Source organism: Vitis riparia, chromosome 13 (assembly GCF_004353265.1).
Source record: "Vitis riparia cultivar Riparia Gloire de Montpellier isolate 1030 chromosome 13, EGFV_Vit.rip_1.0, whole genome shotgun sequence".
Taxonomy (NCBI): Eukaryota; Viridiplantae; Streptophyta; class Magnoliopsida; order Vitales; family Vitaceae; genus Vitis; species Vitis riparia.
This window is the reverse complement of record NC_048443.1, coordinates 28,014,926-28,041,984: the sequence shown is the minus strand read 5'-3', so window position 1 is coordinate 28,041,984 and position 27,059 is coordinate 28,014,926. Positions and strand designations below refer to the sequence as shown.

At 35.8% G+C, this 27,059-nt stretch overlaps 4 protein-coding genes across 8 annotated transcripts; all 4 read right to left on the bottom strand.

The window, feature by feature from the left end:
* Positions 1–13: 13 nt before the first annotated feature.
* LOC117928534 lies at positions 14–6,957 on the bottom strand. Its single transcript, XM_034848414.1, has 13 exons — positions 6,720–6,957; positions 6,464–6,628; positions 6,093–6,191; positions 5,828–5,962; positions 5,640–5,708; positions 5,469–5,565; positions 5,276–5,378; positions 4,542–4,752; positions 2,427–2,540; positions 1,351–1,482; positions 1,078–1,158; positions 596–712; positions 14–382 (listed from the first exon to the last, which is right to left on the bottom strand). The coding sequence occupies exons 1-13, from the start codon at positions 6,819–6,821 to the stop codon at positions 296–298; spliced, it is 1,512 nt and encodes a 503-aa protein (XP_034704305.1). The 5' UTR covers positions 6,822–6,957; the 3' UTR covers positions 14–295.
* Positions 6,958–7,284: 327 nt separating this feature from the next.
* Positions 7,285–12,784, bottom strand: LOC117928533 (mini-chromosome maintenance complex-binding protein). Its single transcript, XM_034848413.1, has 14 exons — positions 12,519–12,784; positions 11,910–12,023; positions 11,705–11,812; positions 11,253–11,384; positions 11,093–11,137; positions 10,405–10,524; positions 10,115–10,267; positions 9,577–9,651; positions 9,313–9,426; positions 8,911–9,113; positions 8,656–8,791; positions 8,221–8,448; positions 7,703–7,770; positions 7,285–7,619 (listed from the first exon to the last, which is right to left on the bottom strand). Exons 1-14 carry the CDS (start codon positions 12,696–12,698, stop codon positions 7,505–7,507), a joined length of 1,791 nt encoding a protein of 596 aa, XP_034704304.1. The 5' UTR covers positions 12,699–12,784; the 3' UTR covers positions 7,285–7,504.
* Positions 12,785–13,367: 583 nt separating this feature from the next.
* LOC117928536 lies at positions 13,368–14,871 on the bottom strand. 3 transcript variants are annotated; one of them, XM_034848417.1, is made up of 3 exons: positions 14,123–14,871; positions 13,934–13,997; positions 13,368–13,740 (listed from the first exon to the last, which is right to left on the bottom strand). In XM_034848417.1, the coding sequence occupies exons 1-3, from the start codon at positions 14,540–14,542 to the stop codon at positions 13,571–13,573; spliced, it is 654 nt and encodes a 217-aa protein (XP_034704308.1). In that variant the 5' UTR covers positions 14,543–14,871; the 3' UTR covers positions 13,368–13,570. The 3 variants fall into 3 exon arrangements, with proteins under 3 accessions (XP_034704308.1, XP_034704309.1, XP_034704310.1); XM_034848418.1 differs by having other exon boundaries at positions 13,665–13,756; XM_034848419.1 differs by lacking the exon at positions 13,368–13,740 and adding an exon at positions 13,763–13,867.
* A 96-nt stretch (positions 14,872–14,967) lies between these two features.
* On the bottom strand, positions 14,968–23,987 carry LOC117928531 (potassium transporter 2). Of its 3 annotated transcripts, none has more exons than XM_034848411.1 (10): positions 23,298–23,987; positions 22,112–22,208; positions 21,671–21,905; positions 21,347–21,592; positions 21,208–21,261; positions 19,189–19,449; positions 18,399–18,451; positions 18,146–18,263; positions 16,629–16,883; positions 14,968–16,274 (listed from the first exon to the last, which is right to left on the bottom strand). In XM_034848411.1, exons 2-10 carry the CDS (start codon positions 22,148–22,150, stop codon positions 15,154–15,156), a joined length of 2,382 nt encoding a protein of 793 aa, XP_034704302.1. In that variant the 5' UTR covers positions 22,151–22,208; positions 23,298–23,987; the 3' UTR covers positions 14,968–15,153. The 3 variants fall into 3 exon arrangements, with proteins under 3 accessions (XP_034704302.1, XP_034704303.1, XP_034704301.1); XM_034848412.1 differs by lacking the exon at positions 23,298–23,987 and adding an exon at positions 22,369–23,187; XM_034848410.1 differs by lacking the exon at positions 23,298–23,987 and adding an exon at positions 22,329–23,186.
* Between the last annotated feature and the right edge of the window lie 3,072 nt (positions 23,988–27,059).

Sequence of the window (27,059 nt, the reverse complement as noted above, 5' to 3'; positions counted from 1 at the left end):
ACTCATCAAAATCTTGAGAATTGAACCTGAAATTGTCTGAACAAATTCAGTGAATTAGTCATTTAGTGGCACCTATTTGAATTAAACATAGTTTCTAACAAGGTTCCTGCTCAGCCAAGCATATACATGGAGTGTCCACATGATTTTCCTTCCACAGAAAAAACGATCATAGGAACCAAAATAAAAGACACCTATCAAAACAAGACAGACCTCTATAGAATCTTTGGGAAAGATGTGATTTTTATAGGGTTTATAATCTACAACAGATGTACAAGATATCATCACTAGGAATATTTCAGGTGGTGGAGACGGTCTGGAGCTTCGCAAGTTGTGCTTGCCGGTATCCTAAATGGAATGCTGTCACTATCCACAATAGACAGACCTGATGTAACCCAAAGAGAAATAAGAAACAAGAAAGTGAGAAACATTATTCCTTTTGGTTAGAGAGAAATGATCAGGAAGAAGAAAGTACTGCAAAATGAGAGCCCAGGTTAGATTTTCTTGCAAAGCAATTGACCACAAATATTTTGGATCAATCATCGATCATTTAGATTTTCTAACAAAATGGATAGCCGGGAAATTGATTAAAACATACAGGCAGGGCATATAGAGAGACGGTTGATGTTCTCCCATTAAGGGTGCTGAATAGCAGCTTGTACATTCCAGCAGCTGTAGCATCTCCAAGCCTTTGAACAATTACATCTATGCATACCTGCAGTTGTGTGTGATTGAGACTTGAGTGAAAACAAATTTTGGTGATTTGGGCATTCAAAATAACTAGCAAATGTTGCATGTGAAACACAATAATCCATTAATATAAAGTGGAATTTACTGAGTTTATGTTTGGGCATCAAAATAAGAAACAACCAGTGTTCGTGCTCTTAAAGATATTCAAGTCCCTGTCATATGAGAATAACATCTCAACTCAAATGAACTATAATTTAAGAAAAAATTTTGGGTATGATATATTTGATGAATCCATGCTGTGTTCATATCAGTTCTTTTGGTGAATCGAATACTTACAATTACCCTTAAGAAAAGAAAAAAAAAAAAAAATCTAGTGAATAAGATCCATACCTTAGCTTTGTATTTCTCATCCTGTGAGACAACAGTAAACAGGAGTTCTCTTCCAGGTCTTGTTACAACATAAGTAACCACCTGTGAAGTAATGGAAATGAGAACTGACAGATCTACACACATTTTCATCCTAAAACAGCCTTTTTTCTCTAGCCTGCTTACTTTCGAAGCCCAGATGAATATCTTTTTGCAGCAATAGTGAGTATGACCAAAGAAAAAAGAGAGAGAAAAAAGAACAAACTGACATAAAACAGGCAGTTGTATGAGATAAACCTTCCGGACAGTTTCAGAGATAGCAACAGCAAACCAAGTTGGCCATACAGCAATAGCAACCAAATTTGTAAAGGAAACAAATGGAGTAGAACAAATGGCTGTAGTAACCCCGGCAATTGTAAGGATGCGTCCCTGTATTTGAATAAAGAGAATCAGGATTAACAAAAGTATGACACTGGAAAAATAATAAATAGCTTATCTTGTACTCTAAATTCTTTAAGTAAATTAAATAAAATGAGTACAAGACCATCCTATTAGAGTTGTACAGATATGCTGCCGGAGAAAAAATACATAATGTGGCTACCTCACTATTGGAATCCTAAAAATAAGGCCTTCTAACCAAACTTAAAGTTGTGGGCTCAAACAATTCACATTAATTTTAGTTAAAGAGGCTTGCATGCATATTTATGATCATGATCAGGTGTGGGACAAAGAACCACTAATTTATAATATTTTAACAAATTGATATATCTCATTCACATCTTAGCTCTATGAATTTTTTTTTAAAAAAAGGTTCCAAGCAATAATACATCTCATAATATAAAGTAAAGAAATATTTTATGCATAACTACCCCAAAAATCATGCACTATTTTATTAACCATGCCTGAAATCAGTGACAGCAGGATCTTTCCTAGGTCTCGAGTTTTCTGCCAACTTCTCAATGATTTCAACTCTTGGTACAGTACTGAACTTAGTTGTTTCCAAAAACGTTGAAATTATTAGTGGAGATCCCAAAGTGTATTAACTTAGAAGAAGTTCAAATTCAGTTGCATAAAGGTGCCATCTTGAAGCTTCTAGTATCTAAAGGAGGATTACAAATGAAATGGTTTCACATCACTCATCAACTGAAGCACATCTATTTCCCTCCAGGAAATGGAACAGCTATCTAGAAGGATAATGTGCTTAGCATGACAAATCTAGTGCATCAAGGATTGAAAACATTTTTTTTTTTCTTTTTTGGTAGGAAGATAGCATGGTAAATGTTCTTCTAGGTGCTTACTAGGTGAATGTTGGAATCCTCAAAAAACAAACAATGACAAACAATTTTCTGCAGAAGCCTCTAAAAGTACCATACCGTTAAGGTAAGTTGTCCAGCAAGGATAAAAACAGCAATAAAGCTATTGATCTGGGCAAACAACTTTCTTCTCTCAACAGGGGTTGAAACAGTCATGGCAATTACAGTCACTTTCTGCAGTAACAGGAAAAAGGAAGTCAGCCAGAAGGGGGAACATAGAAAAACAATATATCAAGTGGAACATCTAAATGAAAAGCCAGAAGAATCCAAGAAAGTGCAATCTTAAATATAAAAAAATTCAAAGCAACAATTAGAGTTACAACATACACAAATTATAATTTCCCTAGCAGTTTTCACACTGAAACATTTACCATTCCTAGTGGGTTGCATGTGCATTTCAGTTTCAGAAGCCGGTCAAACAATAAGGCTGACAATGTGATGGGGGAAAGCCTTTTAAAGTTTATTCAAGGAAGAAAGGGAAGACCTAAGTAAACTTTAAGTAGGATTAATATTAATTAGAATTGAATAGGGATTGGTATTTGTTGGAGTCTAATTAGGATTAGCTAGTTGAGTTATAATATAATTAAAATTTGAGTCATGATAGGTTATTAGAGTCCTAGTAGAATTGGTTATTAGAGTCCTAGTAGAATAGGTTATTAGATTCCTAGTAGACTTTGGATTTCTTAGAGAAGCCTATAAATAGGCTAATCAATGTAAATCAAAGGAATGAATTTTGATGAATAATATTATACTTTCTTTCATTGCAAGGTTGCAACCCTCAATGGTGAGACTCCATTGATTTTCTTCTAGGTGAGACTCCTAGAAGGCCTTAGTGAGACTCTAAGGTTTTCCATCTTTTCTTCATTGTTTCTTCTTTCTCTCTATTTCTTATCTTATAATTTTCTCTACCATAAAGTTTATTCCTTGTTCCTCTCCTTACACCCTAAAAATAAAACCCTAGCCCACCTACCCTTGAGTGTAGGCAACCATCCTAGGGTTGTCCTACATCACAATGACATCCATACGAAATTTAACAAACAATTAAGATGCCTCGACCCAAGGAAGAATGAGATAGAAAAAAATGATACAGTGTTGTCATACAACTGATGACAAGCATTTAAAATTCTTCAGCACACCATGTACCAGGGAATCACAAGCTTTCCAGTCATTCTATTCCTGGATTGTTCAAATAAAATTAAAAATAAAAAATAAAAATTGCTGGACAACTATAATATTGAGAAACAAGGAACAGCTTAGACTATTACTGGATTACATCCATGCACAGGTGCACCATCTGCTGACATGGTGGGTTCACTTCATTTGGAAACTTGATTCCAAATCCACAAAAAGCAAGCTTGAAACTCTTCCATAGTTAAATATCTTCTAGATACTTTATGTTGTCTGTAAATCTTAAAAGAAATAACCGGTACGTCATTAGACAGAGCTGAGTGGTGAAACAAGGACTCATGAAACCAACCCCAACTAGTTGGAATTAAGGGTTTGTTTGAGTGGTTGAGCTGAGTTATTAATCTAAAAGAAAACTTCTTCCAGAAAAAGAGATGAAGTTGTTTCTACTACTTTTGTCTAGTGGATAGAAGTACAAGTGGGCTACTACTGTCACTGCTTGAAGCCACTCATCTATATAATGTTTTTTTCCCAGGGAATTTTGTTTCTGGCAACAAATGGAACCTATAAAACATAACATGAGTTTCATCATATTTTTTGCTTGCAATATGAGAAATTAAGGTTTTTTTTTTCCAAAAGAAAGTATGTCTATGATTTCCATGTGAAATCTCACAAACTACTCTTAACACCTTAGGAATATTTCCGATATTGTTGAAAAACTCCTTGACTACTGGGATTAAAATGCATTACTAATGACTAGCAATGTCAAATGGGTCATGGGTCATGACTCATAGATGAAAAGTCTAAGCAAGCAATTAGACTTTTATAAAAAGGTAAATTGAAATATGATGAGATGACAATGGTATATAAAAAATAATAACAAATAAATAAAACAATTGATTTTATCGGAAAGGCAGGAATACAGGATTATAATCAAGCTTTATATTGCATATAAAGCCATCTTTTCTTGTAATTCAAAATACAATACAAATTGTGAGGATGATTTTGAATCTCAAAATACAATTCTGTGAAAAAAAAGGTGTATCTGACCTGAAAATAAAAGAATGATGATACAACTGCACTCAGCCACAAGAACAAAGACACATATAGCAAATAAGTCGAGGACAATATAAGTCGAAGTCCATCTAACATGGCCCAAATCTGAGGGTTCATCAAAGAAGTAGGTGATTTAGGAGAAGATCCTTTTTTAACAGGTGCAGCCTGCCCATCAGCTTCATTCTGTTGATCTGGATCAGCTTTTCTAAGAGCAAAAACAACCAAGTCAACAATAGGCAGTTTTCCCCACAAATTCCCTTTCCAATAAACATGAAACAGCAACAAAGGAACTCATTTAAAGAGGTTTTCCCCAAATAATATCTAGATGTGCATGTGATAGTTCAAATCAAAAAGCAAAAAATTTAATGAGAACTACATTTATTTCCCATAGAGCATTATCAACAAGCCAGCATGTAAAATGTTCAAGATTGTTCAATTTCATCCTATAGAGGATGAAAGCATTCAGATAAATTGTGCTTCATATGAGAAATAAAAAGTTCCTGTATACAGACTTCTTAAACTTCTGACATGGTGTCCTACAAGAAAAAATTATAGAAAACAAGCCAATGTAACTACAAGGTAGGTCACCACGGAGATGATAATGGACCACAGGCCAAATGAATTAATTTGAACAGTGTCTGCTGTATTCAACTCTTACTGTAAGCAAGAGCTTCCTAGTTATTTTAAAGATTCCTTTCCAAGCAAAGAAAATAAAAAATTAAACTAACCTGATGAGAGACATTTCTTCACTGGTATGAGATATGTGTTGAATGATCCCTTTTGATGACTGTGCAGCAAGTTCCATCAAAAGAGCAGCAAATAGGAGCAAAACTGAAAGTAACCAATCCATGGTTTAAATCAACATAACTAAGTAACAATTATGAAAAAGCTTCTTCCAAATGAAGCAAAAAGCATACATACATGGTCCCAACCAAGCCATTCCTGTGGCAAACAATGACCCAAAAAGTTGGCCAAGGGTAGCACCAGCACCAATGAACCCAAACAATCTCAAGCCTGACTGAATACAAAGCATAGTTAAACAGGCACAACAATATATACTTATCAATAAACACGAGGTGGCAGCTCACAGACCTCACTGTCCATCACATCTATTATTCTAGCCCAAGTCGAAGATATGGTAATAAGATTAAGAAGAGAAACCTTGCAAAAAGCACAAATTCCCGTCATAAGCCCAAATTTGAAGATCCTGAATAATAGCTAATGGAATAAAAAAAAATAATCACAAACAACTCAGCACTTGAGAAAAGATACTGTCATACCCAAAGAAACAAGCCAATTCTCACTAAGACATAAAACCATCCATGGACATCCCAACTCACTGAATGTTCAGCACCAGGTTGACTCACATCAACCTCTGAGTCCTCTTTTAAAGTCGAGGATACAAAATCCGAACCCTAGGAAAGGAAAACCAGACTAATTTAGCTCAAATATGACCCCAAAAGAATGATAATTAGATTTATTGCAATGATAAACACCCAACTCAGAAAACATTAAACTTTCCCGTAATTCTCTATCTTATCTTACCTTCCATTTGGATGATGAATGTCCAGCTGAGGAAGAATGCCACAGAACAAAGAATACCACAAGAGACACACTAAAAAACCTGTGTATCAAAACCAAAGCCTGAAATTTCAAGAGGCACATATCACAACCCAAATTTATAAGTGGAATTTCAATAAACACTATCTGGGTTCTCGCATTTAAGCTACAAAGAACCCCTATCAAAATGATTCACACTCCGAAGACACCCATGTTGTGCTGTGTCTCATCATCCACATTTAATCAAGCATTTGTTTTGCAACAAAACAGAACTTGGTGAAATGGGTCCACCGAAAAACCCATCCAAAATGTGTAAACCTTCGATAACTACAACCATAATTGAATTGAAATGATACCTTAGCTTTCGAGAGATTGGGCAACGAGAAAATTAGCGTGGAAACAGGCGCTGCCACCAAAGTGAGCGCCAGAGATCCCACGAAAAGCCCCGGGAGCTTCGATAACCCCAAAGAAATTGCCCCTTCATCGCGTAGCGGAAGAACCACAAAGTAGGCACTCAAAATCTGCAGATCAGAGGGAAAATCCAATAGGGTAAGAAGGAGAAAAGCTCAGAAACTGAAGGGTCAAAGTGGAAGATGGAGAATGGGAACTAACGAAGAAGAAGCAGGAGGAGGAATGGAGCAGAGCGGAGGTCTCATGAGGATGCACCGTAACAAACATGGACAAGATCCCATGTAGGTGAGACCTTGCACTCATTTTTGTGATTTTGGTTATCCCACAATAGAGGATTTCTGGAGTGAATGGGAGGGAGGAAAGGAGGAAGGCAGATTTTGGTGGCAAGGCATTTCCCAATGTTCTTCCTCCCTCAGTGCCTGACTTACAAGGTCAACATTGCTAATAAACACATATGCATTCATATCTGTCTATATGCATATTTTCCTTATTATTATTATTATTATTATTATTATTTATGTTTTATATCAACTTTTACCCTCTAATAGTTCTCAAAATTAAAATTAATATTTTTGCTTTACAAACAGCAATGTTTAGTTTAAGTTAAACCAACCCCAAATTATAAGCAATCAGTTGATATTTAAAAAATTTGTTACTAAAAATAATTAAAAACATTCCCAAAAATAACCCTGATACTCTTTTGTCTTTTGCTATTAGGCCTTCCATTTGAACAATTCATTCTCTAGTGTTAAGAAGGCCTCCAAGAAACAAACAAGAATTGCTGATTGCTTCCTTTTCAAGGGATGAAACTCAAAATCGAACTGTCTAGAGTGGTAGTCAATTTCCAATAAGAACGGCAGCAAATATAAGGCAACGACTATAGTATTACAAAAACCATTCAACAGTCTCAATTCATCCACAGCATCAGGATTACAGCTAGATTTTTTTTTTACACCAGTACCAATCCCAGAAAATGTATATGCAATTCATTTCAGCCGCTCCCTTCTTAGCCTCTCCAGTTCTTTCACCATTTGCCAATGTTCCAATGACAAGGAGGTTTCACCATAACTCAGAGACATTAGCCGCCCCATTGTCAGCAATCTGTAAGCAAAAGAGTTGATGAGGCTCAGTAGAACGAAACATGGAACAAAGAGTTGAAATCACAAAACAATCCCATGACTAACCTGCTAAAATCTTGGCTGCTTAAAGTCCGATCTGCTTGCCTTGCTGCAACCAAGTCATCTTCTATTACCTGCAACCTCACAAGAATAAGTTTCAGAAGGGGCTGGTCAACAAGTGAACATAATCATCTAACTTGACACATCACACTGCAGCCAAGCATACTGGGACAATATTATCATATTAAAATATTGAGTGCATTATTTACTATAAAAAAAAATAAAGAAAATAAGCGCTACCCCACAAAATAGAAATTAAAGAACATCCAGGTACCCTCATTAAGCATATTAAGAGCTTAACACAGCTGGCTAATATTTTGCTCAAAAATATGGCAAAAGATGAAGTGTCAAGTGCCCAAGTGTCAGCATTTGTTTCAGTGTCCAACAGTTCGCTAGAACCATCATTTGTGGGGTCCTAGTAAACTGAACCTAAGGTGTGTCCAGTTCCTGGTAAGTGTACAATTCCTACCCAGTGTAAGAGAATATGATAACACATGTTTGGAAGGCAAGGAACTAACTCGTACCTTCTGCAATTCTGGCTCAATAGAGTTTGGCAGTGATCTAAGAGTAACCAAGTACCACCTCCAAGCTTCAAGTGCTTCTGTAGCAACAGGTTCAGTGCTATCCACTGAAGAAGGCTGGAAAGGCAAAACTAAGTCAGCTGGTAAGATGTTTGATTTCCCTTCAGAAAGAATGAGCAATTGAACATCCGCTGCCATTTCCATTTTGTAGTACTTGAAGTCATATTCCACCTGAAACAGTCATATTCTGGATAAATTGCAAATTCTATACTCCAATTTAATGGTTGCAAACTTCAATCAAACAACCATTCAATGAAGCACAGAAGTGTTGAACCAAATATCTGCACAACCATTTCATTATCTCTCATAGACTTAACACCAAAAAAAAACAGGACCATATCACACGCACACATAGAATATAAATTTGTTGGAAATAACCTTTTGCAACTGCATTAGATTTTTTAGCAATCTTGCATTCTCAACCCCAACAGAGTTCAGGGTCCCTGATTTCAATTGGGTCTCATCAATGGTTAAGTGCGAGCCTTCAGCTAGCTGCAGAACTCCAGTTACCAGTCTAGAGCATTGAACATGTGAAAGTTATCAGAAAAAAACATGAAAAAGGATCAAAGATCGTAATGCTAGTAATTGAATGGAGTACTTGTTTCCTAGTTGCAACATTAAAAACATAATTACCTGTTCAATTGATAATCTTTTTTTGGGGCAAGTGAAGCTGAGTTAAGATAATCCACTGTAAGAGGTATGCGATGTGTGAAAGGAAGGAGGTTCATGATTGCAAGGGTAAGCTGATTGCCGAACACAGACACACTTTCTTTGTTAAAACATGTGAGGTTTAGAGAAAGCTTCCCCACAGCAAGAGTGTCCACTCTACCATTCACCTGCTTATGAAAGAACTTGTTACTTTATTTCCATACATGAAACGGATGGATATATAGGGGAATGAAAAGAGCTCAATTGTGTAGTCTCAAGTCCTAACATTTTTGGAATAGCAATTGATTAGTGAGGCATGTAGAAAAGGCAACACACCAACTACAATCTCAGATCTGGGAAACATGATTATGAAAAAAAACCACTTACTCTGGATAAAAGATGCAACAACATGAAATGAGCTGCTAATCCATCATTGCCAAGAACAGCAGTGAGATGGCCCAGCAAAGATTCCCTTATCTGTTTGACCAAATGGGGTTTTACCTGTAGGATCAAAGTGTACAAGCATGGTTAAAATAGAATTGCAAAACAAAGGCAAGAAAGCATAAGATATGAGACAATACAGATTCTTAATAATAACTGATGTAAGGAACATCAGCAATCAGTCACTTAAGGTTAGCATATTTTAATCACCTCCATCACAGGGGAATTAGAAATAAAGTCATGAACTGCAAGCTTCCTGTGTATTAAACAATGAAGACGAGGTACCTGCACCCAAATGGAAAATACTTTAAGCCAGATACTATGGAAAGACAATAATAAAATAGACACAACAATATTTGTTTAATAGAAGCTGTATATTTGATGTAGACTTGAAAAATAACATGCCAATGATGCACATAATAGAATCTCAAGCGATCCACAATAGGATTTTTCTTTTTTTCTGTGTTATAACCACCAAAGATTGATCATGACAAAACATGCAACCAGTAACCACAAATTAAGGTGAATATTACCCCCGGGGGTGTTGTTGGTCCATGCTGGAAAGTCTGGAATCCATGAACAGCCCACCCAAAAGGTTTACCACATTATTCATCAACAATCTTATTGACAATATTATACTCATCTTTAGAGTATTATGATGCCAGATTATATAAATAGATAGAAAACAACTAGTTCTTGTGGAAAACTACAGAATAAAGTATTTGAAACATAAAGATTAAAGCAAGACCTTGCTAGGAGGCAAATCAGCCAACACATCATCACAAAGATCAGAAAACTCATCAGTGTCATCCTTAACCACAAGCTCAGGATCAAAAGTGAAGACACCAACAAATTCAAAAACATCATTCAACTTCAAGTCAGACTCTGGAGAATCATATATCTGCATAACCAGAACTTAGTTAGGATATACATTTAGATTCAGAGGAAAAAAAAATATGGAACTAATATTAGTGAAGGTAATTTGGATGGATGATATTAGTTGTAGAACAAAATATGAAGAAGGATCACAAGGCTTACCTTAACTAGACAAGGAAGAGAATCTTTGTCAAAAGTAGGCACCATACTAACACTAGAACAGGCGCTTTCACTTACAAAATCCTGTGCCTTAGAAGACTCAAAAGGGAGTTCACCTTCTCGCTGATGAAGAGAAAAAACTTCAATTAAAATAAGATTTTTACTAACAGAGTTTACAAGCACATGAAGTACAAGTACAAAGTCAATCCATTCTTGGGAAGCAGAGAGCATGTGGCAATTGAGTGTATAAAGCATTCCACATCCAAAAATTCAACCTAACTGGATGGTTGAAATCACAGAATTTGTCGAGCCCAATGGAAGATTTCTTACTGGCATCCCATTGGACTCATAAAAGATGAGTCTCAGTTATTTATAAGTTTATTTTTAGTAAATCAGTGTGATAAAACTGCACAGGAGCTCAATATAAGAAGTCTAAAGTTTCACTAAAAACTGGAGTTCAGCTCATGATAGCCCTCAATAATTCCCTAAAATCAATTAATTTGTACTCCTTTCTCTTAATCTTCTAAATACATGAATTATCAGTTTTCATATGAACAGCCAAGTCTCGAAGCAACTCCAAACAAGATATTTAAAATTAATTGTGATTCTGGTCTAGCAATCAGTTGCTTCTGGTCTAGCCAAAACAAACAATAAAAAGGAAAAATAATTCATGAAATTCATTTCTGCTTACCAACTTTTTATTACTTGAAGAACCCTGAAATTCATCATCTGAGACCTGTTATCAAGCAGAGCATGTTAGATACACAAATTATCTAAATGTCCCATTTTCTGCATATTTTTAACATGAAAAAAAAGCAACTAAAAGGTGTGATTGAGGAGACAGGAAGTACATGCAAATCCATGGGATCAGTAGTTGTGTTGTCATCTCTCTGACGCTTCTCTCTTTGCTGGGACGTCCCATTCCTATAACAATTTATCACAGCTTCACTGGAAGGTTCGACCCATGAATTCTGTCCAGGGATCTAAAAACAACGAAAATTAATAAAACAAGAAGAATCCAAGCAACAGGCAAATTGCGGGTGTGATTTTGTGCAGATGATTTATACAAAACTTTTGAAGTTTCGGTGGTTTCAGTAAGCTCAGTGGTTAAAATCAAGTTTGTTTACCGTCACAAACCAGAGTTTTGGACTCCCTCAGTTCAAATACATCTTTGTCCAAGCATGCTTATGTACATCCAACTTAATAAAAACATGGAAGCAAGCAAACTAAACTTATAAAGTTATAACATGCATATTTTGCAAAAGATTACAGTAAGAAGCATGGGATCTACAAAAAAACTCACAGGGACACAGTATAGAAGTCGGCGCTCCCAAACTCGCATATCAGGTCTAGAACCCATAGGAAATTGAGAAACATCCATAAACTTGTTGGTTCTCCAATTTGGACCTTCCTAAAACCATTAAAAAAGGCAAGAGCTTAGTGCCTCAAACTTTACCAACCAAAAGAAGTGATAGTTGGTAGTTACCAATACGTCAGAAACAAAATACCTTATATACGCCAACATAGAGTTCATTCCCCAGCATGTCTTGTATCATTCCTCGGAACCGAACCAGTGTGTTTGGCTGAACCCGTTTGAAATTTGTAGAATTAAGTACTGGAACCTACACCATTGTTGAACCATAAACAGATCAACTTACAGACTCTACATCCCAGTTCAACAAGTTCATAAAAATTACCGGGTGGATCTTTCAAAAAGGCCACTTTACAAACGGTGGGCGTGAGTGGTATTGATCAAACCATCAATTCCTTTAAAAGAAATCTTACCTATATTCTGAATTTAATAGCATTGGGAAAAAAAAAAATCAAAGGAAGCATAATCTTTGGATTATTGAGATGAAGCACAAAACCTGTTTAGTGATGAAAAAGAACTTTTCCAATTTTCAAAAACTGTTTTTGAAAATATGTTTTAATATCAAAACGGTTATTATTTCGTTTTGGGAAATGAAGTGTTTCTTAAAACCCCCTTTTCACTTGAGCTACCAAAACAAACCCTAGGAGAATCAGGAAAACCTTAACAATTTGCTTCCAGATAAATCAACACAAACAGAAAGAACTCAGAAAACAAGAAACACTTTCCAATGCAAATATATGTTTACCTGAGAGAGGCCGCCGTTGTCGAAGAGGAACTGACGAAAGAGATCAGCGACGCCCCAGTCTTTGCCATCATAGTTGGCCGGATCGGAGCCAGACGCCTCCGCTGCCGCCATTGCCTTCTCGAAGGTCAATCGGACGGCTCCGAGGGGGTTGGCCATGAAATCGTACGGCAGACCCACCATTCTCTCTCTCTCTCTCTCTCTCTCTAGAATGGGGAAATGGAAATGACAACAGACCCGGCGCGCTCAACTGTAAAAACTAGGGTTTTCCCGCCAAATGTTGGCAGACAAGTGTTCCCGCCATCCGCGATGTGATCCCATGGGACGCGTCGCATGATAGAGTAGAGTACGGCCGAGCTTATAAAATGGGCTTGCTTTTAAGACCATCTGTTGGGCTTCCGTAGGCCCATTAACACAATGAGAGGCCCACCTGCAATATCCTTTTATGAAAAATAATTTGAATTTTTCTATCAAAACACTCAAATTTGGTTATCCCACATACAGAATCAAATGGAACTATATTTCTTTTAAATTAATTATTTTTAATATAATTTCCTAGAAGCAGAAGCTGGTGTTGTTAATTTTGAGTTCCAAATTACCTTAATAATAATCTCGAAGCATGTTAGGATGATAATGAGACGGGTTTTGTGTACTTATTAAGGATGAATCTAGATTTTTTTTTAATACCCATTTGGTTTCGGGGCGAGTTCAAGCATTGCCATTGCCTTGTCCCACCTCACCTCTCTCTGATTATATTCATTTTCCTTTCCTTTCGTGCATTTTCTCAAGAGCCAAACGGAAGTTTACCAATTTTTCTTGGCAATGCATATATTTCAGAACAAGTACTCTATATGATACTTGGAAGTTTCCTTTGTGGATCATAACATTCATTGTGAGAAGAATACAAGATTGGCCTCCCTTCATGGAGTCTACAATTTATGAAAGGAAGCCATGAAAGCAACTCTCCTCCACACGTTGCTATAAGCGTATACAACAAAACAAATCAAGAAAAAAGGACAAGGAAAGTCCAGTTTTTGGCCATGGAATCATCCCCTTCATCTCGAGAACAGCCTAGTGAAAAAATTTCCGGAATTAGACTTCTCTAGACATGCCACATGAACATATCTTCCAAACTTGTCCACCTGCCTGGGTTCCCCTCTGGTGTCCTCCTTGCATACTTTGCAGGTTTTATCGACCCAACCCTCCTCGACGTATTGTCCATCCACTGATTTCAAGCGAGACTGAATTGATCAAAACCGGTTTGCAGGAAACTTTGAGGGAAATCAAACATGGAAAGATTGGTAATGCGGGCTCATTTGCATAGCAGCACTGCAACTGCTAGGGTGCTGCAACTGCTAGGAAATGAGCATGCTTCTATGTTCACTTGTGAGTAACAAAATGGAGTTTAAAGTGATTACCATCGACGTATGATTTGAAGAAATCCTTGTATGTTCCTCCAATTTTCCTTCTGAGAGCTCCATACTGCATGAGACGAGAAAACCCAGTTACCAGTTGGAAATTGCAGACACAGAAGAATGGCCATCCAACATGAAAATGCATGTAAGGAGGGAAGAAGATGCAGGATATACGGGTTTTTGCAGATGTACCTGTTCCCTGGACATCCTCCCTCCAGACTGAGTGGCATCTCTGGCCTTCTCCAGAAGCTGGGCATCCTCCACTGATCTTACTTGAGAGAAATCAAGAGCCTCAGTCACACTAGAAAACAGAGATTGCTTGCTCTTCTTGGGTTCTTCGTTCTCGTTTTTTTCATCTACTTTGGCTGAAACAACTACGAATTTCGAGCTCCTGCTGAGCCTGTGATGCCTAGGCAAGGTTTGAGCAACTCCTAAGTTTGGTGAGAAACTGTTGTGTGAAGGTGACAAGGGAAGAGCTCTGAGTCCCATGTTTGTTTCTTCTCTGAGAATAATGCAACACCCTCTCCACAATAGGACTTTATATATGGAGGGGAAAGTTATAAGTGTGTGGTGTGGGTGATTTTGGTTGGCTGAGTTGAACGAGTGAAGCATTGCCACGTGTTTGGAAACAGCATGGCTACCACTCAGAAAACCTGGTAGTTAAGGAGGGGGACGTGGCCCTTTGCCTGACTATAGTAATTGAGAGGAGAGAAATATCTCCTCAGAACATCCAAACTTGTCAAAGCAACTGGGATATGCTAAAGACAAACCCAGTTTCTGAGGTTAAGGTAACTTCAGTTGTGTTTTCTCTGATTTATCTTTTTCGGGTTAATTGGATTGCTCCATTGTGTTTTACAAATTGCGACAAATGATGAAACATTCTCATTCAGAATCAATTCGATCAATTTTGCTTAATGCTTTACAGTTTGTAGGTTTTCTATATGGTCAAAAGCGAGAATATATAACACCCCTACAAAACCAGCTCTACAAACTAGGAATCAGTGTTAGAAATATCAGAAATCAGAAATCCAGTTATATATGATAGTAAATGCTTCCTGCCATTTCCTCATATTTTCATGAAAATGCATATTGTTGATAGGGTTAACAAGTTTTTCTACATCATGGTATTCTTTAATCTACAGTCATCTACCCTGGAAACCTCTTTCCTTTTTTCTCTATAAGACATGAGGTCATAAGCAAACAAAACTAGGTACACATGTAACTCAGACGATATAAACCATGCCAACCTCAAGGAGAGACACTGGTGGCACCTTGAGAGCTACATCTGGTCCTCGGCAATTCCTCCTCAGGAAATTATACCCGACATTGATTGCCAATCTCCTCACAAGGGAAGATCCTTGTTTTGCTCGAACATGTGAGTGCCCAAGTATGAATGCAGTCCCCGATTGTTGAGCTGCCCATAACTCTTCCAACTCTTCTTGCAACTGCACATCAGTCTCAGACCGTGTATCAGTTTCAGACTCATCATCAATGGCAAACCTCACTCTTCTTTTGGTAACAGAAATGGGTTCCATCTCAATAACATCTGTGACGCTTTCCACAGTTGGGAAACCAATGGATACACTAGCTGGCTGCAAGCTCTCCTCAATCTCATAAGCTGGTGTACCAGAAAATGCTACATTTCCAATCACTGTCAATCTACATTCACTTGAGGATCCCCCAGATTGGGATCCATCATCTTCAATACATGGGTCCGTGCCATGTGTCCGAACCCAATCATAGCGGATGAAATCAGCCAGCCTACCAACAAGTTCAGATTCAAAAGAATCAACATCCTGGTGAACATCACGATACCCATAACGGACAATGCACCTGTAGGAGCGGTGAGTAGCAGGACCCACCCGGCCCACAAGATACCTCTCAGCTGGGGGCACATACGGGACTGGCACTGATTTCACACATACAAAGACAAGGACACGGTGAAAGGCAGGGAGGTTGGTGACAAAGCGGGAGAAGTTTGCCGGGATGCCAGAGGTGAGATCAGTGAACACCAGCCCAATACCAGGTACTCGAGCTATTCCCAAGCTTGGACCCAAGGCTAAAAGCCATTCTAAAGAAACCTTGTTGTGAAGGTCAAATTCATATTTCTTGATGGTGGCATAATGCCAAACATACATGATGGTCATGAGGAAGAGAGCTAGCAGGATGGGGAGCCAGGCACCCTCACGGAACTTTGTGAGGGAGGCTGAGAAGTAGAGTAATTCTATAGAGCCAAAGAACAGTAGGAAAGAGAGAGCTACAATAGGGGGTTTGTGCCAACAGAGGATAATAACCAAGGAAGTGAGGCATGTGGTCACTAGCATTACTGCCATCACTGCCAACCCTGCAACAGATAAAAATAAGATTTCAGTTATTCAAGCCTTCTGATTTGAATATTCTACCATATTTGCTGATTTATGCAGAGTAGCTAAATAAACAAGAGTTGACTCTTCCATACAAGGAAAAAGATTACTGCATCTAACTGGTACTAAAAATTTGACTGTTCTATCAAGAGCAAGATGAAATGTTAACAATATTCCTCAGATGAAAATCAAGGGCAATTTATGCTATAGACAAGGCTAGAAGTTGAACCAGGAAGCACAAAAGATTTCATGGTAAGTGAGAAATCATGAACTACTACATTTCTTTTGTGGTAAAAATTTGGATCTTATCAGCCATATGGAAGGATGCAATTTACCTGATGCATTCCCCATATGTTTTGTATCTCTGAATCCAATGGTCACAGCAATGCAGAGAATCATAAGTATCCAGTTGATCTCTGGGATGTAGATCTGGCCATGTATTTTATCAGAGGTATGAACAACCTTGACTCTTGGGAAGCATCCAAGTGACTGGCTCTGGTTGATTATAGAGAATGTTCCGCTGATGATAGCTTGACTTCCCACAACAGAGGCAAGAATCGCTATTATAAGCACTGGCCACCTCACAGTTTCTGTACCAAAAAAACTTTACAAGTCATCATAGTTGCCTCCACAATAAGTAGTCAATGTTTTAGAAACATGAATCGTGTGACAAATATTTCCTGATGGTTCAAATACTACAATTTCCCCCCTCAGTTGACTTGGACATGAATAGGGTGAAATAGCAAAATAATAGTGAAGTGTCAGACCATCCAATTCATCAGGCAGGTTCCCATCCACTTCTATGTGACCAATTATGCAATGTACTGGAAATAGTGTTCAATGAAGAATACAGCTTTAACATTTGAAGCCACTATGGACGCTTGTACCTCATTTAACTTTCAAATACCCAACCTACAAATCTTAATCCTAGACAATTCAGATATAATCTACTCAAGTGCATTGAACGCCTAATAGTGCTCAGAAGTCAGAAATGCTAATATGTCACTAAATTTTATGGCATTCAAAAACTATCATTTTCGAGGTTATCAGTAATCCACACAAAGGGTCTGATACCTCCTAGAGAATGAACTAAGTTGAGCTTGGGAGCTGAGACCCACAATGAGCCTAATGCAGAGCATTTTCTTGGCAAAGTGCAAGCGCAAATAGTAAGGACAAACCCAAGGTTGAAGAAGTAATGCTGTGTTAAATGCAGTTTACAAGAGGAAGAAACAAAGGTTATCCTGTAACACCCAGCTCTTAAATTGTATTTCCCATACTACCCAGTTCTTAAATGGTATGTAGCTAATTATTACACAAGATGATCAAGCTTAGATCTGTATCTAATAATATGATGAAGCTTTAAATATGTCATTCAACGAAGATAGACCAGGACAAAACCATCAATTTGATCATTTACTGGATCCAGACATGAAGCAATCAAAAAACCATCTGCAGAAACAAACTTTACTATAATTCAGTTAGCTTAACTTTTAGATCACAGTATTGAACTTACAACTTCAGATTGCAAGTGTGGCCACCTCATTAATGGAACTAATTTGTGGGAGTTTATGGAACTTTAGAACTAAAATGTCAAAGATAGGTTTATAAGGTCTTATCTTTAACTAAATAAACTTTGGTTGCTTTGGAAGTGTAATTAACTCATGGAGATCAAGTATAAAGTCATGGTATTGATTCAAGCATGGCTCACAAAACCCTCATCTTATATCAGGCTTGGATCTGGATGAGCCACTAAAAAATGGGCAAGTTGGCTCTCATTGTGGGGAGTCGTAGCCCCATATTACATATGGAACCATGTTCTGGTCTCTAAAACATAAGGATATCAAAGATGTACCTGGAACTGAAACATAAAAACTGATCTGGTAACTGTTGTCATGATGTATCGACAAGTAAGCAGCTTGACCCATATATGCCAATATCAGAGCAGGATAAACCAAGAAAGTGAAGGCAATCTGCAGTATAAGAAATATTAGGAAATTTTCTTTTTAATTAAAGAGTGTTCCAGAAGAATGTAAACTTTCACGAGTAGACAATAAATAGTTAGCACATGTTTGGAAAGCAAAACGTAAAGCTTTGGTTCAAAGTACCTGAATTGCAGTGTATGAGAAGTGTCCAAGATCAGCAAACATTGCCTCTGAGCCTGCAAATACAATCAGGTAAAATATTAGCATTTCTTGGCAGTCGGGCCATTTAGACTTCAGCATTGACACAGCTGTACAGCCAATTTTTGGCATAGCCAAACATGGAAAAGTAAAACTCAAAACAGACTGAAGGCCAAGTACCAATCAATAGAGTTTCTGTTGGATGGGTGGGGTCAGGCAAAATTGATTTCTGAAGAACAATCCTATAGGGGACAGAACACCAAGTTTGTGCACCACATGACTACTAAGTATTGGACACTACCTCCATGACAGAGAAAATTTCTTTCCTAAATGACCACACATTCCTGATTTTACAGGAACCAACTGCTTCAACCATGTGAAATACTTGATCTTGCAGTCTTTAAAATGAACAAGTTATTGAGTGGTGTCCTACAATATGCATAATACTTGATTGACCATATTCCATTCGCATTTCAATATGATCACAAATATCCTTGCCATTAAGACTCAAAACATACAGTATTTATACCCTACTTTTATTATTATGCTACATTACAAAATGGCAAATATTGGCCTTTGTTCTCACTTGCCAATGCATGTCGTATCAGACACACACTAACACAGCCAGAGCATTTCAGGATTTTAAGATTGCTTGTCAGATGCTCCATAACAGCGTTGAATGCAGATACCCAAGTCAATATCCTGTAACATAGATGCAGGACTAACATGTGAAAACTTGATCATCTGCACTAATCATGGTTTTCCCAATTTTTACCTGTTATGCACAATAAAATTCCACCCAAAGACATCCATCCATCTTTCCTCGTCTTCTTCAAGAATTTGAACATGTAATATGGGGACAGAGCTTGATAGACATGTGGGTTCCAGCGGAATATATTGTATAAGCCAAGAGCACTGATGCATAGTAGCCAAATCAACACAACTGGAGCAAAGAAGAATCCAACCCGATGTGTGCCATAGTGTTGTAGTGCAAATAGACACACTAATATGAAGCAAGTAATAGGAATCACTGCATCTGAAAATGGGAATATAGATTTTAGCTAAAAACAATAATGAATAGAGTAGTGCAAACAGACACACTAATCTGAAGCAAGTAATAGGAATTACAGCATCTGAAAATCAGAATATAGATTTTAAGTTTAAAAAGATAATGAATAGAGAAAAAGTGCAACTAACAGATCTCTACAGTTCAACTTATTTACGTATGTTCCCTACTAAGATTACAGTATATATCAACAAATATATTCATGCCTTCATTTTATGGTACATGAAGAACAACAGTGTCCTAGAATGAAGATCAGAGAAATTTTGAATATTTTGAGCCTGGAACTTTATAGGAAGGCTCATGCAAAATCATGGCTCTGTTGACTCTTTTGGTAATACCCTTTCTTGCAACAAAATTCTAGTCTCTTAATACCAATGGTTCAAACTAAATTATCTAAGGACATAATGCCGAATTAAGACCTCATACTCCTGATATGAAACATTTTCATTCTTAAATGCATGCATGGGACAAGCACACACGCAAAGAAAAAGTTTAAGAGGATAGGCAATAAGTAATTCTTAAATATGGTATTAGAGAAATATTAGAATAATTTTGGAAATTTCCAAAAACAGTGGAGCAATTTGCTTCGTTAAATATTGATAGGGATTTAGAATTGCTTGAATAAAATAGAAAAAAAAAATTTCAGAAACACTGTAAAAGATCTCTGGAGAAAATTTACTGTCAAATTTGTTCTTTGTCATATTTGGTGGAACTGTATAATATCATGCATTAAGTAAAGATATCACCACAATGAATTATTCTCAAGGTTCTGATAATACAGAAATCCCATCGGTCATTACTTCTGCCTTATCACTTACACCAACAACTTTAAAGATGCACTACCACATTATCACTCACACCAGCAACTTTCAAAGACACACTAGCCCCATTATCACTTTCACCAGCAACTTTAAAGATGCACTACCACATAATGCAACAAAGGGTATCTGTTTGTCAACTACACACACAAAACAGTTCTTCACATTCCTTACAATGAAAGGTAGCAGGGTGAGGATGTAGGAGAGGAGGGGACCTAACCAAATCACCTCAAGCTGGCAATTTGGATGGTCCCTGCACTTCAGGCCAAATAACTTAAGTTCACTAAATTGGCAAGAATGACCACCAAGTGGGTCCCTTTATCCAGTCATCACTTTTAAATATAACAGACACACTCTGACTCCTCTAAATATTATATATTATTTTTCCAGAACAGATGTCAGTTGAAAAAAAGGCAAATCTGCAGATGAAGGAAACAACAAATTAAGTTCCCCCAACACCCCTAGCGGTGGTGGCCCCAAATATAAAACAGAAAACATAAACCAAACAATATTGAAATAAACAAAGGAAAAAATGATTAATGGAGATATTGTAATTTAAAATAAATTGATAAACAATATTTTTGCTTTATCCATGTGTGTGGATGAAAAAAAAGATTCCAAATATCACATGTGTTTTCTTTTTTTTTCTTTTTCTCCTTCACTGTAATGTCAAATGATTTTATGGGATTTTATACAAAATGTTGTATAGATTAGCTAGAACTTGGACTGTTCCTGACAAAAGCTATCAAACAAGTAATACTCAAAATTGTGGTACTTCTTGTTTGTAGCAATATATGAGTGAAAATAACTTTCCGGATTGCCATCATATAACAACCTACAAGCTTAGATGATATTGGAAAGAGTAGATTACATAAAAAACATCATAGCCAGTATACTTTGAGATGCTTACACTGATGGTGTTCTTTGGACATGGATAACTCGAGACCGGACACAGCAGAGAAAACTACATAAAGACAGAAACTCATCAATTAGAAAACAGGGAGGAAGCTGTGGCAAATTAGAGCTTGTGAAACAGGAAAGAAGTATACCAGAAATGGCTGGAGTAAGCAGTCCATCTCCAATTACCATACAAGTGCCAAGAAGAACCAAAATTAGCAAAGCAGTGTGCAACACTCTGTGCTTCTCAAGCAGCATCTTAACCCTTGAGCTGTTCTTTTGCTCTGGAGGATGCTCCAGTTTATATGTGGAAAGTGCTTCATCAGCAACCTGCCTATTGGGAAGAAGGCTTACTTTTGCATGCCTGCATATCAAGGAATACAGAGCAAAAGTACCACCTGCATAATCATGCATGAAAATTTTCAATTCGATGACTGGATAATCGAAGATAGCACTCAATTACTCCAAGGACTTACCCTCTCCATTGTCATCAGCTCGAAGGACTATAAAGACGTACTTGAATAGAGGGACTAGAGTAAGAGTCCAGAAGACAAAGGAAAGAACTCCAAAAATCTCTTCATTTGTTTCTGAATGATGAATATCTTCTGCAAATGTGCTCTTGTAAACATAGAGAGGGGAAATGCCAAGGTCCCCATAAACTACCCCAAGACTTTGGTAAGATAAGAGAAGAAGTGTCTTCCAAGAGTCCTTCTGAAATACACTCCAGCAAGCAAATGCATTAAAAATTCGGCATTTAACAAAACATATAAACTTTTTAAATGATGATTTTCCCACTTCTTAAAAAATCCAATTTTGTACTACTAAATAGCCAAAAAGATTCCAAATGGGTGTGGTTTATGAGCAACTGAAAGTGCAGATCCATGTAAACTGCAGAAGAAAATCAAAACTGGACAAACCTTTGAAGTGCCCCAACACCTCCCATGGTCAGGATCCATGATATCAAACGTCAACCGTCAATCTGAATTTCAGTAGGTGACACAGATAGCTGCAGATCTGCACTTGAAACAATGGAAGCTGTGATAATACACTCACACAGAGAATGAAAATTTAGAAAATAACAAAAAATATATTCACGAAAAGAACACCCAGAGGTCCCCCATCAATATATCACACCTTTAGGCTCACATCTAGATGAGATAAAAGCAGGCCTCACCAACTTTTCAGTGAATTCACATGGCATCCATACCCTTATCATCCCCCACCAATCTCTTAGAAAACTGGGTGCATTTCGTAAAGGGATAAAATCAAATCAAAGTTGCCCCCCAATTATTGGTGGATTGTGAACCCCAAAGAGATTGATACCCAATCACATTAGGACTACTCAAGATCAAATTCCATAAATGTTGAAGAACCCCAACCCATTAATTTGTTCTGCAACCGCTTGTTTCAACTTTCTTGCTTCTCAAGTTGATGAGAATGGAAAGAAATCAATAACTTGCTGTTGCCCCACAATTGAGCAAGATACCCAACACGAAATGTAAGGACAACCAACCCAACAAAGAAAATGACACGCAGAGGAAGAAAAAACAACAGGGAACTTCAACTTTGACAGTGTATATATATACGTCACAAAGTTACTTCACAGGGAAAACACACCAAATATGGGAATGATGGGAATGAAAAAAAAAAAGCACGATCACGTGATTCATCGACACTAGACAGTAGCATTAACATAACAGTCATACCAACAAGAGCCCACAGAATTAAAGACCATGTAAGGACCATGAAACAGACCCTCTCTCTGCATTTATTATTTATCTGTTTTAATATTCAGATTAATAAATAAATAAGATTTCAGAAGACCCCACAAGATAAAAACCACAGTAAACCCTCGATCCTCATTTGCTGAAAAAAGGGGTCGGAAATCACAATATAGAATTTTCGATTTTCTCGGCTGCCAAGCAGACCCATGAACTGAAAAGCCCTCATTCACAGGACACCAATTCCTCACGACTCAGCCATGTGTTTTTCCTTCCCAAACAGACCCAAAGGCAGACGCACATACCTTAAAACCTTCAACACGATTTAATTATTCGCCAAACACTAGTTCTTCATAAATCAGCCATATGTTTGAGGACTTACCGGACCAGAGCTCCAGAAAAATCGAGAGATTTGAGATGCCAAAGCCAGAAAACTTTAATGCTGTTCATACGCAGAACCACGTGACTGAACAGTTTCCTTGCCCAGGTGGGATGAACATGGCTACCACCACTACCAGCCCCCCTTTTCCCACCCTTTTTGACACCATAACCCCTCACAAACTTGGCTTTTTCCTTCACTCATTTTAGTAAAACCCAGAGACTTTCGGTTGAAGAAAATGACGCTTTAAGCCCTTGATTCCGCACATTCCAGTCCACCCTCCATTATTCTGAAACTTCTGGCCGCCATCATTGCTCCAAACTTGTGAATCTTGTTATACAAGGCCAAACCCATTTGAGCAATGACAAACCCAACTCTGGGTCGTCGGTTTTACTGTCAGCTGAAACGGCAGGACCGTCCTTTCTGTCACACATAAATCAAATTAATGGCGGTTCAGGGATAAGTTAACACAGTCCTCCCTCGTCACCATTTATCTTCTTGGCTTTTGTCACTAAATGAAGATTTCTTCCAAATAAAAACTAAAGAAAAAAAAAAACTGAACTTAAGAAGTGGGTGTTTGAAGAATATTTGATTTTGAGAGGGGAGTGGTGTGGAAGATGCGGAGAAATCAGAAAACCGGCAGTGACGAATGTCTGTCCAAGAACACAAAAAGGGCGGAGAACGTGGTGGGGAGGTCAACCATGTGGAGAATATTGGCGTGTTTCTAATATTTATGGTCTGCCTCTCTCTGTAGTTTCCTACTTTCCATTTTCAGCAAGGAAAAAAATGAATCAAGAAATTTTGAAAATTATTTTTTTTTTTTAACTTTTATATATAATATTTTAATTTTTATTATTGTTCCTGTTTATATGATTATTTTTAAATATATATTAAAACAGAGTTGTTCTCGTAAGACCGTAAATTTATTTGAAAACCGTTTTCAAAAACAATTCTTATAAAGCAATTTTTTAAAACGGTTTTTTTAAACCATTTTATTATATTTTATAAAATAAAAATCTATTTAAAAATCCCAAATTGTTACATATTTTAACATTAAGAAATAATGATATAACAAACCCATAAATTAATTTTATTTTAATTATGAAATCATAATAAAATTAAGATCTATGAATTTAAATTGTCTTGTCTGTGATGGTTTAGTTTATTTAATAAAAATAATAATAATCTTAGTAAAATAGGTATGAATGATAAATGTAATAATGTAGTAATTATCCACTTTCTAATCACTTATTTGGACTCAATTTTTAGAATTGTTTTGATATGTGGGATAATAATGCTTTCATTTAATTTAAGTACATTTTTTATATTTTTAAATTTTAATTAAATAAAAACATATTTATTAAAACATGCATTTTCTAAATAAAATAAGATAAAATAAGCAATCATATTAAAAAATTTATCCAAATATTTTTAAAAGTTATATTTCGCATTCAAACCAATTTATCATCTAAGTGAAAACCTGAAAATTAAAACTTACAATAATGTTTCGAAAATAACGATGTTTCAAGGATTATCATTGAAGCAAATTTGAACTAGATGAAATGTTGACAATCATTTTGTCTATAAAACATATCATAATGTGTTATGAGCCAATTATTTTGATCATCCATTTTTAGATTAAGATTTTGAACATGAATTATGGGTTGGTCTTAAAATTAGGTTAAAATAAGATATGAGCATGAACTTGGAGTGAGAAAAAAGGTTGGGTTAGGTAGTTATTCTAGATAGGAGGGAAGAGCACTCACCAAAAGTTGGTGGGAGTTGATGGTATGATTGATGGGGAAGAATTCTATACCTGTTTTCAAATCTAGGTAGGTGGGTGTATTGGGATTTGGGGTTAGGTTTTTTTTTTTTAATATTTTTTTATTATTATTATATATTATATATTTTGTATAAAATAAAAAATGTTATATATTGTTTATTCAAAGGATAAAGTTTCTAAATTTGTGAGATTTGTGGACTATTTTTCTTTGGAAATTATGATGGTCTTTTTTAGGGATTAGGCACCTTTCACTTTCTATGAAAATGACCAAAGAGTTGGGGGCTGTCGTCTATAAATTTTTGGCTGCCTCTAATTATTTGGATGGTTGGAAAATTTTGAAGCCACAAATGGAATGATGATGTTGATGTAAAATGGTCAATCCAACTACCCTTTCTTTAAGAATCTTTTTTATTTTCCTTAAAGAAGAAAGAAGGCATGTGAAATTATGATAATACCCACATCTTCTTTGGTGTTCTCCCTCTTATTTATTTTTAATTTGATGGTAGGGTGGGGGAAAAAATGAAAGCATTATAATTTAGGTGTAATTTGGGTAAATTTTTTAGTTTTTGTTTTTAAAAATAAAAAATGATATTAACCCATATATATATATATATATATAAACTCTATGCTACTTATAGTATATTGATAATAATTTTTTTTAATTTTTAAATTTTTAAATTTTATAAATAATTTTTTAATACTTGAGATTAATTCATATATTTTATATAAGAGTGAAATTAAGAATGTGTTTAGTAGTGATTATCGAAAACGTTTTTAGTCTTTTTACCGTTTGAATAATAAAATTTTTTAAATATTAGAAATGTTAAAAACACTTCTTATAATTGCTATCAAACGGACTTTAACTTTCATAAATAATTTTGCTTTTGGATTATTAAGGAGTTAAAATTCAAAGTGAAATTATAATTTTGGAAGGAAAAAATATTTAAATATTTACTTCATAAATTAGAAAAAGTACTACTTTTTACTGGAGCAACCTTAAGACTTTGTTTGGATTTATTTTTAAAAAGTTAAAAGTTAATTTTAAAATTTTACTAAAAACTTTTATATTTATTTAGATGATTTTTTAAAGGAATTTATAGCTTAGAAGTAAAATTACTATTGAAATTAGGGAAATTTTGGGCATATTTGATGGTTTTTTTAACTTATTTTAAACAAAGGAATAATACGTTTATATATGATACAAAAAATTTCAAAGTATCATTCATATTTTTAATTTATTTCTTAAAAATTTCCACCCAAAATACCTAAACATATCTTAAATTAGTTATAGAAAAATAATTTATTTTCACAATAATTTTTTTTAAAATTACATTCAATAAAAAAATTGTTAAACACATTTTTTAACTTTGAAATTTGCTTTTTATTTTAAATAAAGGAAACAATTCTAAAGACTAATTTTAAGTATAAAAATTACTTCTTGAAGTAGCTAAAGATTGTTGGTGAGTCGCGTTCGTATTATGTCAAAACTTAATTATTCTACCATATACCTCAACTCAAACTTGGTATGAACAATTATCGTATCAAAAACATAAACCTAAGTATTACCTAATTACTAAATAAGTAATACGTCATATAACTCATTTAATCCATTTAATAATCAAGTGCTCTTATTTAATAATCGGATTGAGTTAGTTCTTGTATATATTTATAAGATTAACGTCTTAACCAATACATTTACAACTCAATTAATCTATTTATTTAAAAATAAATCAAATATGGGTTAAATAATTTAAATATATAATTAAATTAATAGTGAAATTATTTAGTGGATCAAATTCATGTTACGTAGGTTGACCTAGAAATTACCTATTTATGCAACCCAAATCTATTTATACTCAATCTAAACTCATAAAAAACGTATTGTGTTCGTATCGTATTGGCTTTGCTACTCCTAATAGTAGTTTTTTTTTTTCAATTTTATAAAAAAATTATTTATATTTAATAAAATCTTTACAATATCA